We start from the raw sequence: 19850 nt of genomic DNA on the forward strand, positions 1-19850 counted from the left end.
TGCTTCTCCTAATGAGAATGCTCTTCTCCTACAATATATACAATATATTAGATCCAAGCCCCTAATTTACAGAATTTATGATTTAAAACCACAATAAAAAATTTCTTGATTTTTTTTCAATGTCAGAATAATAAAGTAATGAAATTTTCCAAAGAAGGTCAAAAGGAAGCCTTAAAATTCAACTATTTCAACATCCTGCAAAAATAACTTTTCATTACTTGAAAAAACTAAATTAATTAATTAACAATTTTAGTGGGTTTCCCATGGGACAATGGCTGTTCCAGTACGTGAAACCCCATAGCATAAATAACGGGGAACCGTTTGATTCGTATACATAAAGAAAGTCAAAAAGAAGCAAAACTTTTAAGATTAGAGGCCCCACCAATCACATTTTGCCACCACTTTATTTTTCACACCAGCAACAGTTGCTTAAAACTAGAAAAAAAATATTGATTCAGTACCATGTAGCTCTGACAAGGCTGGGATGGAGACTATTTAGAGGTGTGTCCATCCGATCATCGGCTCATAAATTGCCACGACGAGTAATATGACGGTCGATTTGTGCCACGTGGTAAGTCCTGATTTGGGGTCCTCGCTTTTGCAGTGCAATTATGGGAAGAGCATCGGATTCTTATACCCTCTCGTCTTTTCATGATTTACTGTTGATTCTTTGGAAGCTGAAAATATTATTGATTTAATTATTTAAAAATTAAGAGTGTAATTAATTCGAACTGTCAAGAAGTATACTGACAATCAATCTTGTTACCCGTCTGAGCAAGATATTTCCTCAGTCCTCGTTGTAATGGTTTTTATACGAAGGTTCAAGAACATCAAATATGTCGTCCGCGCTCCTCCGAGTATGCGACCAAATTTTCTCAAATGATATAATAATTCTAGAAAAATCATGTTAAATTTATTAAAAGATCTGTAATAAGAGATTAAAATAATTTATGGAAAAAAAATAAAAAATAATTATAAAGTTCAAGATTTAATAACCTAATATCAAAAATAAAAACAAAAAAAATTAAAAAATATAATGTTGAAAAAGAATATGAATTCAACTCGAGCTAATTTGATGATTTCATAACCCGTTATATGAGATCGGAATAAAAAAATTATTTTAAAAAGATAACCTAGTAAAAAAGATAAAAGTGCAGTAAAAAAATATACACAAAAAAAACCGAGCCACCTTAACAAACCCACAACTTACGATATAAAATCAAGATAAAAAAATAATTTAAAACAAAGGACCTAGTAAAAAAGATTAAAGTTCAATAAAAAAAAATTGAGTTAACTCGAGTTAATTTACCAACCCGCTCTTGGAATAACCAAACATAAAGAAAAGTAAAAAAATAACAAAGTTCAAGTGCAAATAACTTGATACAATGATGAAACTGAGAAAAAAAACTCTTAAAAAAATCAAGGAAAAAAGAATAAAACCAACCTGGGTTTAATCGATTAACCCGTCACTCGCAACATGAAATTGGAATAAAAAATAAATTAAGAAAGTGGTAAAAAAAAACTAAGAAAATGATTTTAAAAAGTAATTAAAAGAATGAGAACTATAACTAGATAATAAAAATTAAATTAAATTAAATTAAATATCGAGGGATAAAATTAAAAAAAAAAAATAATAAATTAAGAAAAGGATATGACTATAGAAATCAAAGGAATGAGGATAAAAAACAGATCAAGAAAAAAATGCAATAAAATTAGAAATGATGATATTGTATAAAATAACAATAATCAAGAAAACTATAAAACATATAAATAAAGCTATCAAGAGTAGAGGGACCAAATTGGATAAGAAATCAAATTGAATAAAATGCTTAGGTAAGAAATTGAAAAAAAAACTTTTAAAAAAATCAAAAGCCAAGTAAAAAAACAATCAAAAGGAGGGTCAAAATCAATAAAATCACAAACCGAAAAACACAATTATTTTTTGAAAGTCATGTAAGAATTTATAGGGAATCAAAATATTATTTGATACGCTCATAAATCAAAATATTAACTAAAAACACCTAAAAATGGTCAAAAAACACGAAATCAAAATTGGTTAAGTTTAACTTCATCGACTTAAATATATATTTTTAGGCAACATCGAGGTACTAAACAACCACCATCTAGCATCTTTTATCTAATGGAACTGTTAACACAAAAAAATTTATTTTGGTGGTCGGAAATGACTTTAATGACTATATTTTCTCTCATCACTAAAATCCACGACTTCTCTCTCTTTCCTTTCTCTAACTAGGGGTTGAAAACATTATAAATGAATTTTTGTATCAAAATTGATTTTTCAAAATCTAAAATAATCTAAATTGTCTAATTTGTGTTATTTTTAAAGTTTTAAAATCTAAAATAATCTAAATTGTTTAATTTGTGTTATTTTTAAAGTTTGAGGACCTAGGTGTATTTTAAAATAATTTATGGCACACCAACCATGACTCCTTTTAATTTCACTTCCTCTCCAATCAATTCTATTATTGCCTAAAAAATTAAATAGCATAAAATAAAAATTTACAAGACTAAAATAATTTATTACAAAATACATAGCATATACACAATGTGTTGTTGTGGGCCTAGTGAAACTTTGTAAATATGGTAGTGGCAGAAAACTCGCATCATTCGTAGGTCCACACCACACGATTTTGAAGACCATTCAAACCACTTTCCATGATAAAAAGTGCACCGCTTCACTGTTCCCCTCACCATACGAATAATTAAGGGTTTAAACAAAAACATAATAAAAGATGAGTGATTCTTTGCTTTGGTCACCATGTATTATTTATTTATTTATTTTTATATATATAAGGTATATTGGTCGGTTTACACTCTTACACGTATCAAATTAGATTTTTATATTCTAAATAAAGCTTACGAAACAAAATTTATATCCATGAATGTTAATATTAATGAGCAGAGAAAGCCTTACTACAAATCATACATGAGATCACGCATGGAGCATACCTTTTTTCCCGTTCATTTTAACAACTCAGCTATAGAAATAATTACGGTTATTTTTTATTTAAAAATATATTAAAATAATATTTTTTTAATTTTTAAAAATTATTTTTAATACCTATACATCAAAATATCTAAAAATATAAAAAAATATTAATTTAAAATAAATAAAAAAATAAAAAAAATTATTTTTATAATGTGCAGTTGCCATGGCCATATCTGTCAAGGGCGAGCAAATCCATATGCGTTTTATTCCCCCTTTCTTGTAATTTATGTAAGAGTCATGACAGTTGTAAATCATTTATTAGATATAGTATTTTCTATGTGCTATAATATTAGTCTTTACTTGACATAATTTATAAATGAGAAGCACTTAATCGGTCCAACAATAATATCTTTATTAAAAACAATTCATGTAATTATTAATCTAATTCAATCATGTATATCAAATAGAAACAACAAATACAAGAAACATCTTTATAAATGAGCTCTTAGTATCAAATACATAATCAACATAAAATCATGACATAATATCAACAATTATATTCCATGGTACCTATTATTTCAATATGATTGCTGAAAATCTTGGGTGACAATCCTTTTGTTAATGGATTAACAATCATAATAATTATGCTAATTTGTTCAATTGATAATTTTTGTTCTTGAACTTCTTCTTTAACAACAAGTATTTCAATTTCATGTGTTTTGCACCTTTTGAATACATGTCGTTCTTAAAAAAGAAGACAATTGTAAAATTATCACAATAAGTTTTAAGTGGCTTGACGATATTGTTGACTACTCTAAGTCCTAAAATAAAATTCACAGTTAATTTGTTTGAATTATAGCCTCAAAACACGCCACAAATTTAGCTTTCATAATGAATGCAACAATAGTATATTACTTTGCACTCTTTTATAAGGTTGTTCCACCAGTTAAAAGGAATAAATAACCAAATATGAATTTTTTTATATTTATATATCCAATAAAATCTAAATCTGAATATTCAATCACCTTAAGATGAATAAATTTTCTATAAATGAGCATGTAATCTTTTGCCCTTACAAGTATCTCATTAATTTATTTATAACCTTTCAGTGATCTAAACCTAGATCACTTTGGTACATGCTTAGCATTCCAACATCAAAATTAATGTTTAGCCTGGTACAAATTTGAGCATACATCAAGCTCACAATAATTTATGCATATGAAAATCTTTTTATTTTTTTGTGTTTCAATTCATTATTTGGGCATTGAATGTGATTAAACTTATCTCTCTTTTGAATGAAAACAACATTTGCTGAAAATTTATCCATTCTAAATCTCTCTTAAACTTTATTGATATAAGCTTTTTGAGACAACCCAAACAATTCTTGTGATCTATCCCCGAATAGTTCTATCTCAATCACGTATGTTCCCTCTCCCATGTCTTTCATCTCAAAGTTATTACAAAGAAAATTTTTGATCTTGTGTAGACTCTTAAGTCACGTTTTCTCTTGGACAAGCATGCTATGCAACTCATGTACATTTCATTTATCCTTCATTGTATTATAGTTCATTTGAAAAAGGACCATATTCAGGAGGTAATCAGTTGATAATAAATGGCACAAAAAAATTCACATTTACATTCATTCCTAATGACTTAAGTTTTGATGCAATATTTGTCATTTAAATAACATGCTTATGCATAATACAAGAACCATCAAAATTTATAGTAGTTAAAGTACTCATTGATATCTCAACAAGTGACTTGTCAGCAGTTTGGAAACACTCTTTTATAAATATCACAAATCCCCTAGCATTTTTAGTTTTGGAAAGAAAAAACTTAATGTCATTGGCTATACTCATTCACATAAATATTAGGTTGTCTCTTTGATATTTCCCAAGCTTTATAGAAAGATTCTTTTTAGGCACTACTAATGTCAGTAATATCAGCGGATTTTTTAACTTAAAGTTCCAAATCAAAATCCAAGACAATTAAATGAAATTGAACTTGCCCATACCAATAAAATAAATTAAAGCCCATAACATATAAAGCATGCAAATGAAGGGAAATAAGAACATTTACCGCAAAGATTTATAAAAATACTCAAATATTAATGCTTTAAACCAAAACTTAAATATATTATACAAATCCAAATATATATATATATATATATATATATATATATATATATATATATATAAAATCTTCTTTAGGTGATGCAACAATACACAAAAGAATAATCATAATGATGATAATAAAATTTAACTTGATTTTATAATTATATATGCACTAATTAGATGATTTTACTATGTTTGAATATATAAACATAACTAACAGCACATATTTATTACCATCAATTATATTCATTAATTACAAGAACAACTAATCAATCTTTAGATGATTCTAAAATACCTTATAACAATGAACTTTAATTTACCCATAAATAAACAATTATCATGACATTTATAAGCATAAAATTCATGGGTCATTGAAAAGAAAGAATATTTAAAAAATTCAAAACTTATTTGTCTTAATGATTTGACCACTTTGATGATTAACATAATATAAATTTCAAATTGTAAACATAGTACTTAAACATAAATATTCTAACATATAGTCATAAATATATTATGCTCTTAACTTTAATTTTAATCATGCTTAAGAACATATAAACAGTAATTATTATATATATTAGAAAATAGACTAAAATACTAATTATTTTAAAGTCTCCATTCCTATACAAATAGTGCCCTATTATTGGAGAACTTATGATTAATCTTGAATCAACACTTTAATCTCTCAACTTAACCATCTAGATTCAACTCGCGGTGACTTCATTCTCTAGAAGTATTCAAATTTAAGAATTAACTATTCCGAAAAAAATAAAAATCAATCCGCTATAAATCAATTGGACAATGCCAAAAAAATCATGATCACCTAGCAGTGTCACGACCTCGGTTTGGGCCACACCAAAGCATTCTTAAATTTTGTATGAGCGGCAGTAGTTTTTGAAATTTACAGGTAGCTTTTTTTTAATCCATCATCAATTATGAAAATAAAAACAATAATATTCTTTAATAAATATTCATATACAAAAATCATTATAATAAGCAGTGGAAGAATAAAATAAATTCCTCAAATTAAAATCTAGACTTTATAAGAAATGAGGAGGAACAATAATTTTTAAATGAAAAAACATGAATTTCTAAAACTAAAGTTCTGATAGCAATCTCTAACTAGTATGAATAAATTTCACAATGGAGTATATTTTCTACGCATTTTCCAAGAGATATTCGGCATAAGCTATGCACTTGAACTCTATAATTCTTTCTATGCTTTACGTGGAACTGTTTTTGATGATCTAGCTTGTCTCATCCTTCCTAATCCTGGGGCCGGTGAAACTTTGGAAGGGAGGCCCCAGGGCCACCCTAGCAGTGCCTGTAAATGGTTAAAAATTTGAAAGGTTGAATTGTGGATCAGGCTTTGCTTTTTATGCATTTCTCGAGACGAACAAAGCTTTTGAATTCCTGCTTTCTATAACTTTCGTCTCGTCAAAAGAACCCAGCAAAAGCATAACTGTAGCGGTACTTAGTGTCAAGAATCAAGACATTCCTTCTTGGACCCATTCCTCTCTCCGTTTTCTCAAAAAACCCTTTTCAGTCATTCATCTTTCTTTTGAAAAAAAGAAGAAAGAAACTCGTATCCATGGTTTAATGGTCTGTATGAACATTGAAGCATGCTTTCTTATGATGATTTTCTTTTTACTCATGGTGTATTTACATCAACGTTTATTCACTGAAATCAAACCTGTTCCTTAAAAAAAAAAGGAAACCCAGTCCTTTTTTCAAATAGATTAAGCCTATTCCCAATAACTGAAATTAAAGCCCCTTTCCGATCACGGATCGGGGAGGAAAAATAATATATTTTTTGGTTTTTCTTTGAATTTAAACACAAAGCGTGGATGATAAGACAAATAGAGAACTCCCACTTCGTAAGGGTTCTTGTAGGGTTTGGTGATTCAATGTAATCTGTTGATGCCTATTGCTGTAACTTCGAGCTACGTGTTCTTTACAACAAAAAAAATAAAAAAAAATAAGTTGAGCATTTTAGTTTCAACATATCATGTTATATGGGAGATATTGCAAGTCAGCACCACAGTCTGACTCTGTTTCTGCTTTGGTCAAAGCATGGGCAGCTTATGGGTTGTGTGGCTTTGTGCCAATTGATATCTTCCACCTCCTGGAACTCTGTAAGTAGAGGAACAAGCGCCGCCGGGAAATCATGTGTAAACGGTGGTTCTCCACTGTTTAGGGACTATCAAGTATCTGTGCCTCTCTCATTGTCACCTAAGGTATGTTTCTTGATTGGTGCTAATTATCGTGGTGGTTACTATTTTAATGCTTGTGGTAATTAATTATTGCTAAAAACGTTATCTTTTTAAATTGAATACGACACGAAAACTACAGTGTAGATTCATATTATAAAATTATAAATATATTTTTTAATTAATTATATAGATAATTTTAGCCAAATAATAAATAAAAGTATAATACAATTAAAACAAAAATAAAATAAACAATCACTTTAAAATACATAGTTTAGATAAAAATTCTAGTTTAACTTAAAAATCCCTTACAATACAATTATGTCCATAAAATTTCATTACCTGACAATAATCAAATTTAAAATAAATAATTTGCTGATTTGTTATGTAAACTAAGATAAATATCATTGTTTTCATCTTCCTTATTATTCCTAAGATATTCATGAAGAACATTATCATACATAGAATTACTAGTGCTATTACTGGTATTAACACCAATATTTTGAACATTAATGCTATTACCAGTACCAACACCAATATTATCAATAGTATTTAACTCAAAAATCCTTGAATTTTTTAGATTGACATCAATTGAAATCTCTAAATCAAACCATAACTCTCCATTTCAACATCATTAAAAAAAAACATTCATCTTCTTCACCATTTTTTTTTTGTGTTGCACTATCAATGACACAATTAAATAAAGTTTGATGAACTACTATGAATTCTTTGGATTGACATCAATTTGAATAACTAGATCATATCCAGCACCATAACTCTATATTTCAATATCATTAGAAATTCTTCTTCATCATTTTTATCCTTTTTACTATTTTTTCTTCATGGTGTACCATCAATGACACTAATTAAAGCAAAGTTTAATGAACTACTGTAATTTTTTTTCTTAGTTATCCAATTATCATCAAATGAGAGATCATCTATAACTTCATCTGAATTATTAGCATGCCTTTTGACCTGGTTGCCGTTTAATTTCAAATTGCATATTACAAACACGAAGTCATTCATTTTTTTCTGGTGCAAATGATTTTTTTCATTTTGTATGAACCTAAGCAAGCAATTCAAATTTATAACCTATAAGATTCTTATCAAATATAAAAACATTAAAAATAAAAAAACTTACTATCTAAAATGCATTCCAGTTAAACTTATATCTAGATGAACTACAAGTCAAACTTAGAACTTAGATTGCAAACCTTTGTAATTCTAGACATTTATCCCCATAAGAATCCTATCATTTAGCTAGAGTTTTTTTTTTTAATTCCAGTCTCAATGCCAAATAACCTTTTTATATCTTTAAACAAGTCAAGTTATAAGTCAATTTTGTACATCTCACTTACATCAATCACCATCATTTCAAAGTATTGATACAGTCTAATTTTAATACTGGCATGAAGATTAGAATTGAGATTATAATAATAATAAGGATTGAAGTACCAAGCTATTTCATGAAAAGGTATATGGAGCAATATTTCATATAGATATATAACTATAAAATATTAATAAGAATGTCCTGAGTTTCCTAATTTAAGGAACATTCTTTTCATTAAAAATAAATAAATAAACTATGTGTGTCTTTTGCATGTGATGCAATCATGTTAACTTTAACAACAAGGAGTGATGGAAGGGAGTATAATATGATATTCGGATATAATTTCTTCATTTAAAGATGACATCATAATTTTAGAGACCTAGAGAGAAAATAGGCTAAAACATAAGAATGACTTGACAACTTTGTTTTAAAGTCAATTTATATTTTGAATAGCAAGTAATTTGACACGAGAACAAAACACAAGTCAATATTAATTGATGAATGATTCGGCATATAAAACGCTTTAAATCTTAAAAACTACACAAAAGTAGGCATTTATATCAACATCTAGAAAGTACACTATGAATAAAATAATTAACAAAATTAAAAAACTATATAAACAAAAAAGATTGCATGCCAAATTACCAACAATAACTCTTAAACTTTTCTTTTACCAACGAGAAAATCTACGATATAAAAGAGCATGATTGATTCCTATATATCCACTCATGTAATATATAACTTCATTACACATTTTTATCCTAGAACACAATAAAAATAGAGAGAGATGGGGGTTTGGGTAGCTAGAGAGAGAGAGAGAGGGGAGTGGGCTATAATTTTTTTCTTTTTAGTTTTGAAAAAAAAAGGAGTTAATTAAGATAATATTTAAAGGAATTAATTAAATTAGTTTACCCTAATCAAGTTTGATTTTGTTAGTTCTTAAGTTTTTTATTTGATTTTGTACACTAAACGCAAATTAACTTATCAAATTATATCATGCCGGTAAACCTATGATTTTAATAATTGCGTTCCTCTAAGTGACAGGGACATGATAGTACAATTCCAATTGAATGATACATCACTTGCTTTTCGTGACCAACACCATGTCGGCTAACGCCTTCCAATTCTTCTCGTAAAGCCGTACAACTTGACAGGGACAATTGCTTAGGTGGCATCAACTGGATATCATGTTTAGCCCGAGACTTCAACTTCAATTTTAGCAGATGTGATGCGATTCCAATTATCCACTACAAAATATATTGTTGGTAAATTAACCTTGGGAATTTACTTCTTTTCCATAAAAAATAAACAAAGAAAACCCTTAAATTAGATTAGCATGGTTAAAAAGAAGATTTAGTAACCGTTAATTATTATGGTAACTTTTGTTTTTTACAAAATAACATAGAAAAAATATTTTGATTTGCTATTAAACTTTTATCTTTTACAATGAGTCCTGCATATAATTGCATTTTAAATTTTAGTTCTGTATAAATTAAAATAATTTGGTTTTATGCAGATGCAAATTTCCCTGGCTTCAAGCTAAGCCCACCTGGAAACCGTTGAAAGCAGCCGGCCCAAGAACAGGTGTGTAGGCTTCAGACGAAACGAAAAAAACTTCTCAGTGGCTCAATGGGCTGGAAAGTTTACAGCCCAATAAAGATTCCGATAAACATGAATTTCCTAAAGATGATCATCACAGCAGACTGATTTATGCTATGTACAAAGAGTCTGATCTTAATTTCACATTTTTTTTCCAGATGAGATCAAGAGATCGAAGGAGTAAAATCTTCCATATCTTCCAAACTTTCTTGGCAATTTCTCCAATGAAGGAAAAGAAAAAAAACTTCGGATTGATAAGCCAGTAAAGGGCCTAATATTTTGATATATGATGCAAAACGAGCACCACCTAATCAGTTTTTGAATTTATTTTTCAGAGATTACTAGTTTAAATATTACAAATTTTAGTGTTATTAAAGGCTTACTTGGTTGTTTATTTTCAGTCATCCGCGGTTATTTCCTGATGCTTATATATGGATGTTTATTGTTCTGAAACTGGACAATGGAATGAAAATCTCCTGTCCGGTTCAGAGGAGGACTCTTTCCTCACTGTTGTTTATTATTATTATTATTATTATTATTATTATTATTACGAAGAGAGGCTCAGACCTCCTAGGAGGAGGGAAACCCTACTGCCACTGGCAACCTCCTCATTGTTGTTGCGTACAATGCGAAGTTGTATTGATACAACAGCAATTATGTTGAAGTCTAAGGTCCCGTTAATGATTGTCCAGCCATAGCCATTTTCATCTATGGATCTGAAACTGCACTCGCACGGACTCTATCAGACTATTAGATCAACCGTAGTGAATGTCTCGGGGTATTCCAAGGATTTTTGCGTTATGCATGGAACCATTTGAGGATGATAATGCGAGTGTTTAGGAGCTCAAGGACTATGAGATTAGATTAATGATCTTGATAGGAAAGTTCTTCTTTAACAGTATGATCTTCAAGGATCCTGACAATCGCCATGTTAGCGTTGCAACACTGAGTCGGTTCACTCCAAAGGCAGTAGATTTCCACCCAAACAATAATGACGCGGTGTGCTTACTCGTATTTCTCACGTTCACCTCGTGAAATATCCCAAGCGGAGAGGTGGGAATCATCGGTCAATCTCCACATGAACATATAGGATACCATAAAAGTCATGCCGATTGCTCCCCTTTAGTGACCTACACCAGTTTCAGACGATTACACAAAAGTGCCCATCTCTAGTGATGCAACAGCTTTAGTTTTATGCCACTCTAGGAGTCTTATGACTCAATCCAATCCCCAGCTCCTCTCTTTCTAGGCTGACCTTTCACAGTGTGAAATTCAGGCAATATAACTCTCGAGTATCGATCTCCTAGATGATCATGGTGTGAAGCTTATTAGTGAGAGTCGAAGGCAGCAAAATCTTCCAACTCTCCAACCTCATTGGCAATGATTCTGATGGAGCGAATAGTATCTTGCTGATCTGCTGCTGATGCTTTTCAAACTTCATGGGACAATTCAAAATATTCAAGGAAAAGGAAGGAAACACCTCAATTCGGCGCTGCCGACTTAAATAATCCCAACTTCTGCTGTAATATCAAAAGCAAAACAGCTTTCTTTTTCAATATTCGGGGTGATACAATCACTTGAACATAGCAATTTTTTCTTAAATCAGTCTTCCCAAAATCATTCTGATAGAGAGACGGTCCACATGTGCTGGGCGTAGAATACGGAAAAACTCGGATCAACAAACACTTCACACGCGCTCCTACACACCACCTCACCCTTCCCACCACCAACACAACCAGCAGACGCGGCGGACAACCTCACCAGCATAGGTAAATTTTAACCGTCAACTAAGCTGCCCTAATGAAAACTAATCCTCCAGCAACGTTCAAGGTAAACTCTGCCAACGTGGCAGCTGGTTGGCCCACTGCCTAAAAACTCTACTTTAGCAGACCTGCAGTCACCTGTAAGACATGAATTTTTTTACCAGTCGGGTCCTGAGTACAAAAGATCCGACCCCAGACCCGACCCGGCCTTGGAATCCTCAATGTTCTTGATTCACCACTCGAGGTAAAACCCTGTGGTAGGGAGCTGTGCCGTCCGGACGCCAGATCAATCCAGGCCATGTCGTGACCCTACAATTGTTATTAAACTTGAAAGTAATTGGTTCTTCTCCAAGAAGAAAATCAAGAAACTGGCTTATTTTTAAATTTGAAAAAATTAATCATGGGTTCTTGAATACGGTTCGTTCATTACCTGAGAATGAAGAGAGGTAGATGAGAGTTCAAAGAGTGATGGAGAGACAAAGATGATAGATGAATTAAAGATCAAGAAGATTGGAGAAAGGAGAGGTTTTTGCGTTAGAGAGTGACTAAAAAGAACTTTACTATTTTCTTGTTAAGTGTGTAAGCTGTGTGGTCATGGAAGTTGACTGTTAACCGTTTTATATTTGGCGGTTTATTTTGCCTTCTGTGGTGTTGTTGGGGCCTTTGAAAACTGTTAGTATTGAGCTGGGATAGGCTCCTTTAAATTTGGGCCTTATGGATCTTAAAAATATTAAACAAAACAATAAAACATGTAGCTAAAATTATTGTAGAAAACATTTTCCACACAAACACCAAAAAACTACTCATTGTTACAGTTAAATTATGATTTTTTTCCTTTGAAAAAAAAATATAACGTCTTTGGTGTGGAGGGTAATTTGGTTTTTTCCGATGGTTTATTGATCATTAAAAAATTATTAAAAATTCTATTTTAATTTTGAATATTTTAAAACAATAAAATAATTTATTTATCCTAAAATAAAATAAAAATTAGAACTACTAACCAAGGGTATTTCTATCTTAAAAAAACATTTAATAATTAATTTTTTAATAAAAAAGTTGCTAGCGTGTGGAGGCGTCCACACCATTTGAGCAGCGCGCGTGACACTTTTTATTAGCCAAATCTGCTATTTAGTTGTGTTGTTGGAAGCGTCACTACACTTTGCGACACGCGATGACGATTGATGAGTGATTTGTTGCTAGTGATCATTTCTTCTTTTTTTCTCTCTCTCCTATCTTAAAAGAAATATCTTGACCCCTTTTGTTTTATGTATTTTAATTTCAATTCTTATTCTTTTGATTTTTGATTTTTGATCTTGATCTTTTTATAAAAGTTTTATTTGTTTTTATTTATTTATTTAATTGTAATTTGTCATTGATTATTTTTTTCAATTTAGTTCTTGATTTTTTGATTTCTAATTTTTTCTAGGATTTTTTATTAAAATTTTATTGGTTTTCAATTTCATCATTCAATCAAAATTTATAATGTATTATTTTTTTTAATTTAGCTCTCATTCTTTTGATTTTTAAATAATTAAAGTGTAAATCCACAAAAATAAATCGGTTAAACGTTTAAGGAAAAAAAATCAAGAAATAGCTAGGACTCAAGTTTTATGCTTCATTTTCGTAGATATTGGTATTCAATTTCGAAGATTTGCCTTCCAATATATATATATATATATAAACAATGAATAGGCTTTATTAGATAATGAATATAATTAAGTTACTAGATTTAGTGAATTTATTGAAAGAACAGAGAATCATACGGGAAAGAAAGAATTTAGTACCTGCCAACAATAAAGGAAATCCATCACATTAGCCAATCAGATTGTTTTGATTCATATACATTATACAAAATATAAAATAAATAGATAATACAACAATGAAAAATTGATTCATATGGACCGCAATAATTTTTGCAAAGTAGTTAGGTCACACATTTAACCATGCATTAGACAAGAAAGTCACACCAGACTCGAAAAGAACAAACACTAGCCGGGTACTGAGAGTAGCATCTACAAACTACAGAAACACTAGAACAATCTGCGTGTTATAGATCATAAGAGGTTTCCTATCCTGTGGAATATGAACTGCGGTCACTGCCATAGAGACCTTAGCCACATCAAACGTCTAGGCCCTTTGATTGTCATGAAAGCAATTGCGTTCTTATCATCTCTGAGAACATCAACTGCCTTTACAAATTCAGTATCATCAAACTCGTCCAATTTCTGCAGCTCCTCCAGGCATTTCTGATACATGGCTTTCTCGTTTGATGCATTCCTTTGTATGGCTTTGAGTGTAAATGCAGAGAACATTTCATATAATGCATTCTCTAATGTCTCTCCAATGTTCTCGCATGCCCTTTTCTTATGACCTGATGCCGATGGAGCGATAGATTTTCGCTTCTTAAGGTGTCTGTCATTGACACGGACTGTTGAATCAGAATCGAGAGTGCCGTCAACTAGATGAGTAGGCAGGTTGGCAGGTTCCGATGACTGCACTGTTTCAGTGTTGCTATTTCCCTCTTCGATTTCAACGGGAACTCCATTTGGTAGCTGAAATTTGCCAGCAACTCTTTCTCCTATACCACACATTACCAAATACATCAAAACTTCAAAAAGACAAACAAATAATAACAACAAAGATATGAAATTTACCTTCAAATATGATGGACATCTGTTTGTACAGTGGAAAGCTCTTTCGTCGAAAAGGTCTGGCTTCACATTTCACCTGCAACAAAAACTTAACAAGCTGTGACTTTCTATCAATGCATTAAAAGCAATCTGCAGAAATAGTTACATACTGCAATGTAGCTGTCCCAAACTTTATCATCAGCCACGACCATTTGCCGACTTTCATCCCAGCCAAATCCAGAATGGGTCAGCAAGGTTTTCACAACACCATAATCTTTCTTCATCACATTGTAACGGTTTTTAACTTGGCTTTCCTCTAAATTCATGCTAAACCTCTTGTTAAAATCTCGGGTGACAGATCTAATCATTTCATTTTTAAACTCATTGTAAGCAGTTCTTCCACAATTATGTTGATCGATGAAAAGCTCAACCAGATATGCATCACGAGTTGGAGTCCATTCTGCCTTCGGCCGACCTAATATCACATCCTGTGTGGCAGACATCCTATCTCTCAGCTGAAAAGGAAAAAACACAATCAAGTTATTAAAAAAAATATCTAATACAAATGGAACAATAATAACAAACACAATCAAACCCGACACGATTAAGGACTACAGCTAGCCTTGGATTAGATGACAGCGACTTAATTTGTCGTTGACAACCATTTCCTCAAGACTTTATACACAAATTGAACTCCACATTTCACAACCCAAGGTGCTGTTAAGAACCTCATTTTAAACGATTAAATGCAGACAACTAACGATTTATCACCAAATTAACGGCTTCAAATTCGTTCACATTTTGTCCTATTGATTTATGACAACAAAACTACTACATATACTAATATTAGTGCTTTGTTACAGCTCATATGCAGAGTTGTGTCACCAAATAGAGATTTTCAGATCATTACATCAACACAGGATTGCCGACCAAGTATCTAAAATTTCCTAAATACCCCTAAAACTCAGATGATGATCTAAGCAGTGATTAGTTCAAGCAATGCAAAGAAAACTAATAAGTCCATGACTGTACACACAAGCAAAAACCCACATTAAAAATATTTCATTTTGTATCAAAAACATTCATACAGGCACAGTTAAAGACAGTATACTAGATTCTTTGTTCAATTAAGGTTCAGCACTCAGTTTTTCCTACCTGCGCAAACTTTTCCTCGGTAGACACGAAAAGATAACGTTAATTCTTGTAAGAGCTACATGGACATAGAGGCAGCTAAAGTACCTGTAATTTCAATAACCTATGACGGAGTAGAGATCGGAAACCGTGACTCCGGTGACCGGGAAGGACCGAAACGGTGTTAACTGAAATGGTTTTAGTTTTAAGTGGGCAGTTTAGAGGATAGCTAAATAATGGTTTAAGTAAAGAGAGGATAAAGTAAAAAGTAAATTAACGTTGCCAAGTCAGAATCTCATGTTTGGGCTTAAAGAAATAGACCCGTGGTTCCATGGGCCACTAATAATAGCCCATTTAAGTTTGGAAATCAATATAAATGGGCCTGGCTATAAAGTGGGCAATGGGCACTTCCCTTTACTACTCTGACGTTAAGTTTAGGCCGATCTCTTTTTCTTTGAAGATTTGAGTTCAAACTACGTTTTAGACTGCAAATTAATTGAGCTGTTCAAGTTATTTATAATTGATAAAATTAATAGGTTTTTTTTACTTAATGATATTAAAATAAATTTTAAAAAATAAAAATAATATTATTTTTATATATTTTCAAATAAAAAAACTTTTAAAAAATAACTGTTATTATAATATCAAACATGTTCTAAACAGAATTTGGATGAGTTTGCTAAACATATAAATTTTTAGATTTAAATCTAGGTGAAACTTGTAATGAAGAGATTTATTATGAATATACTAGTTCGAGAAATCGACATGGATAACTTAAGAATACCTAGACGATTAAATGCAAAAAAAAATATGAAAAGAAAAACATTATAATGATTAAAGGAAAAATAATACTTTTATTTATGTTTTGGCAATTACATTTGAAAAGGTACAGCAAAAAAATGGCAAATATATAGTCTGCATTAAAAAAATGCAGCTTATGCTCTTTCAATGGAGGACTCTTTGATTCCAAAAATTGCTTCCAATACGGTGACCATAAAGGGAAGTTTGCATGATGGTGTTTGTTGATAAAAGGATTCAAAATCAGTATGGGCAGCTGATGATAAGTGATGGAGTTGACTACAATTGAAAATCAATGAGGGCAGGGAATATTTGTTTTTGTATTTTAAAAGTGTTTTTTAAAGAATATAAATTTTTATTATTTTTTTTTACTTCAAATTAATATTATTTTTTTGGTATTTTCAGATCATTTTGATGTGCTGATATCAAAAATAATTTTTTTTTAAAACTATATTTTTTTAATGTATTTATAGGTAAAAAACACATTGAAAAACAACTATTATCACACTCTCAAACATTCTCTTAAAAACCCACCCACTGTTATTGCATCCTAAGTCAAGTACATACATAACTCGTTTGTTTTTGTTTTTTAAAAGTATTTTAAAAAAAAGTTAATTTTTTTATATTTTTAAATTATTTGATATATAAATATTAAAAATAAATTTTATTTTAAAGCATTTTTAAACATAAAATATTTTAAAAAAAACAACGCTACTATAGTATGAAATGAAGCTTGTAGTTTCTAATCTCATCCCTCTTTAGAGTGCAGAAAGGCAAACATGGGCGTGCTGCTCTGATAAGAGAAAGACGAAGACTCATAAAAATGGTTCATCGTAAAAGGAGTTGACCTAATGCCTAAAGTTTGATACGGTTGGGGACCTTAATGATTGCTGAAGAGAAACTATGTGCAAATTTCTTCAATGAAAATCTCTCCGGATCTGGCCGGAAAAACAAAAGGAACTCTGAGAAAGGACATAAAATGTTAATCTAGGGAGTTACTCATAAAACCTAGCCAATATCTTGTCTCAGGTGGCATTCACATCATTGAGAGAGGATTAATGTTGCAAGTTAATTCGTGATTATGATGATTAATTTTCCTTCAAGGAGAAACAAATCCGTCATAGCCAACATGTTTTGTGTTCTTACTTGTTGGTTCTTGCAATTAAAATCATAGCAAGGGATGATTATTGTTCATCATAAGCTATAACTTTAGCATGACCTATCACAATTGTGATTCATTTCTTTCTGCAGGCATGGCGTGCTAGATCCCACAACATGCTAATCTTATATCATTAGTTAGGTTTTGTCTTTGTGTCCATTGTAAGTATGGCTTGAGCTTGAGGCACAATTTTGGAAAAGAATTATTGTCTCTAAACCAAAATTATCACAGAAAATCCGACATGTATCTCTTGTCTAATATGTGGTTCCCCGTTTTAAGGACTCCAAAATACAGTTCAAAGACACAGTTTTAGCCTGTCATGTCCATATCATCGATGTTAGTTTCAATCATAAGAGATTAGGACCCTCCATCTTTCTCTGTCTCAGCTGCACAATCTAGCTGTTTGAGAGAGCCCTGAAGCAGCTCATGAGATGAAGATTATTTAACATACGAGCAATACTGACATGGTAGGCTCCCACTATTTTTCCTAGAAAATGAATTCACCTGCCTCAACTGCTGGGAATGGCCATAAAGTAACATTATATTTTGATGGCATCATGGGATTAAACAAAATTACTTCTGGTAGACAGTGAGATGTAAATATTAACTAGCTCGTAATTAACCTTGAGAAATGATGCCAACAAATGGCTAAAAACCTCCACTGTAGCTCCCACAGACAATGAACATCCAAATTCATGTGAACCAAGAAAGATTGATAGACATATCAGAGATTATAGCTAGCCTCTACACAGTCGAAATGCTTGTATGTTCTGATGGAGGACAGATGCAAACAAGCAGGCAACAATATGCGGTGCTTTGCAATAACTACAATTGGTCAAAGGAGACACAATTCTCACAGACAATGTTTCTGGTCCCAGTGGCTTGCAAGTTGCAAGCATGACTTATACTAAGGAGTGTATAAACATGGAGCCCCAACAAACCCCATGAATATGTTCCACAACATCAACATAATAAAAGTTTTTTTTTTTTTACACCTGGAGATGTCATGCCTTTTCTTAATAATTTCAGCAACAGGTAGATGGATATTTCTTTTCTAAATAATTTATAAAAAGACAAAATCATTGTGATGTATAATCATGAGATGATAGGTAATCAATAATCTCTCGAGGCGAGTCCTTCAAATTCAAAAAGAAGGGGCTGTTGAAGAAAATACACCGAGCAGTCTCAAGGAAAAGTGGAGAATGTACAGTAGGGATCTTGAGCATAATTTCTGTGGTAGGTCTCATAAAATTTCTCTCTTCGGATTTTTCTGATATCACCTCCTGTCTCTCTTTTAAAAAAGCAGTACTGTGGTTCAGCACACTCTTGTTTTTCTTCCTTTTCTTTACCTTCTTTTTTCCCAACCATTAATCCATGGTCATACAAAATGTGGTTATGCTGTAGCAAAAATAGTTCGAGGAGCACATCTTGCTGTCCTCAACTATATAGGAAGAAGTGAAGAGAATCCAAATGATGAGAAAACAGGAGAAATGTAAAGAAGAACGCAAACAGTCAAGCACATTGGCAAATATCCAAAGAATTAAAACAATAAAATACTAAAAGAAGCAAGTTTCCTAGGACGCAATGATCTAGCAAAGTCTCCACTGGTTTCTTATGTGGTCTATATATCCGTGCTAGTGTTCTTGATTATTTTAGTAACAACATGCAAATGAAGAAGGAATTTTGGGTTTTGGGCTTGGAAAGATGGGGAGGGTAGAGATTCTCGAGTTCACAAAGCTTAGGCCATGTGATAAAAGCAGCTTTCTTCTTCTTGTCAAGCGACAACGCCCGTTTCGCTGCAATCATGCGGTCTACCTCGTTATAATTTCTCTTCACACATTCCCTTGCTTATTATTATTATTATCTTCTTTCACCCCCCTATGTGCCTTGTTCTTATACAAATATTTTTGTTTAAATCACACTTGCTTGCTTTTTACCTCACAACTCTTACCAGAAAGACCTTTCGTGATCGAGTAATTATCATGCCATCAAGAACTAGAAATTATCTGTCCCCTTTCTTGTACATGGATATTGAAATTAATCAATTAAATAATGAAACGCAAAGTGTGGAGTTATGAAGATTAAACAAGGGCAGGTTAGACATATACAAACTTACTGCAGTAATCATCAACCTGGGAAGCGTGGAGACCCACTCGTGCGGAGAAGCCA

The 19850-nt window shown here is 31.5% G+C and overlaps 1 protein-coding gene across 1 annotated transcript; it reads right to left on the reverse strand.

The window, feature by feature from the left end:
• Positions 1–13775: 13775 nt before the first annotated feature.
• LOC133699980 (uncharacterized protein At2g29880-like) lies at positions 13776–15961 on the reverse strand. Its single transcript, XM_062123530.1, has 4 exons — positions 15833–15961; positions 14764–15108; positions 14618–14690; positions 13776–14541 (listed from the first exon to the last, which is right to left on the reverse strand). The coding sequence occupies exons 2-4, from the start codon at positions 15094–15096 to the stop codon at positions 14057–14059; spliced, it is 891 nt and encodes a 296-aa protein (XP_061979514.1). The 5' UTR covers positions 15097–15108; positions 15833–15961; the 3' UTR covers positions 13776–14056.
• Between the last annotated feature and the right edge of the window lie 3889 nt (positions 15962–19850).

The sequence above is a fragment of the Populus nigra genome, chromosome 7 (genome assembly GCF_951802175.1).
Source record: "Populus nigra chromosome 7, ddPopNigr1.1, whole genome shotgun sequence".
Lineage (NCBI taxonomy): Eukaryota > Viridiplantae > Streptophyta > Magnoliopsida > Malpighiales > Salicaceae > Populus > Populus nigra.

Excerpts from the sequence above, each read along its gene's own strand:
- LOC133699980 (XM_062123530.1), bottom strand. The coding sequence starts at position 15,096 with ATGTCTGCCACACAGGATGTGATATTAGGTCGGCCGAAGGCAGAATGG. Across the intron at positions 14,691-14,763 it reads TTTGGGACAGCTACATTGCA|GTGAAATGTGAAGCCAGACC; the intron begins GTATGTAACTAT and ends TTTTTGTTGCAG. Across the intron at positions 14,542-14,617 it reads GATGTCCATCATATTTGAAG|GAGAAAGAGTTGCTGGCAAA; the intron begins GTAAATTTCATA and ends TGTGTGGTATAG.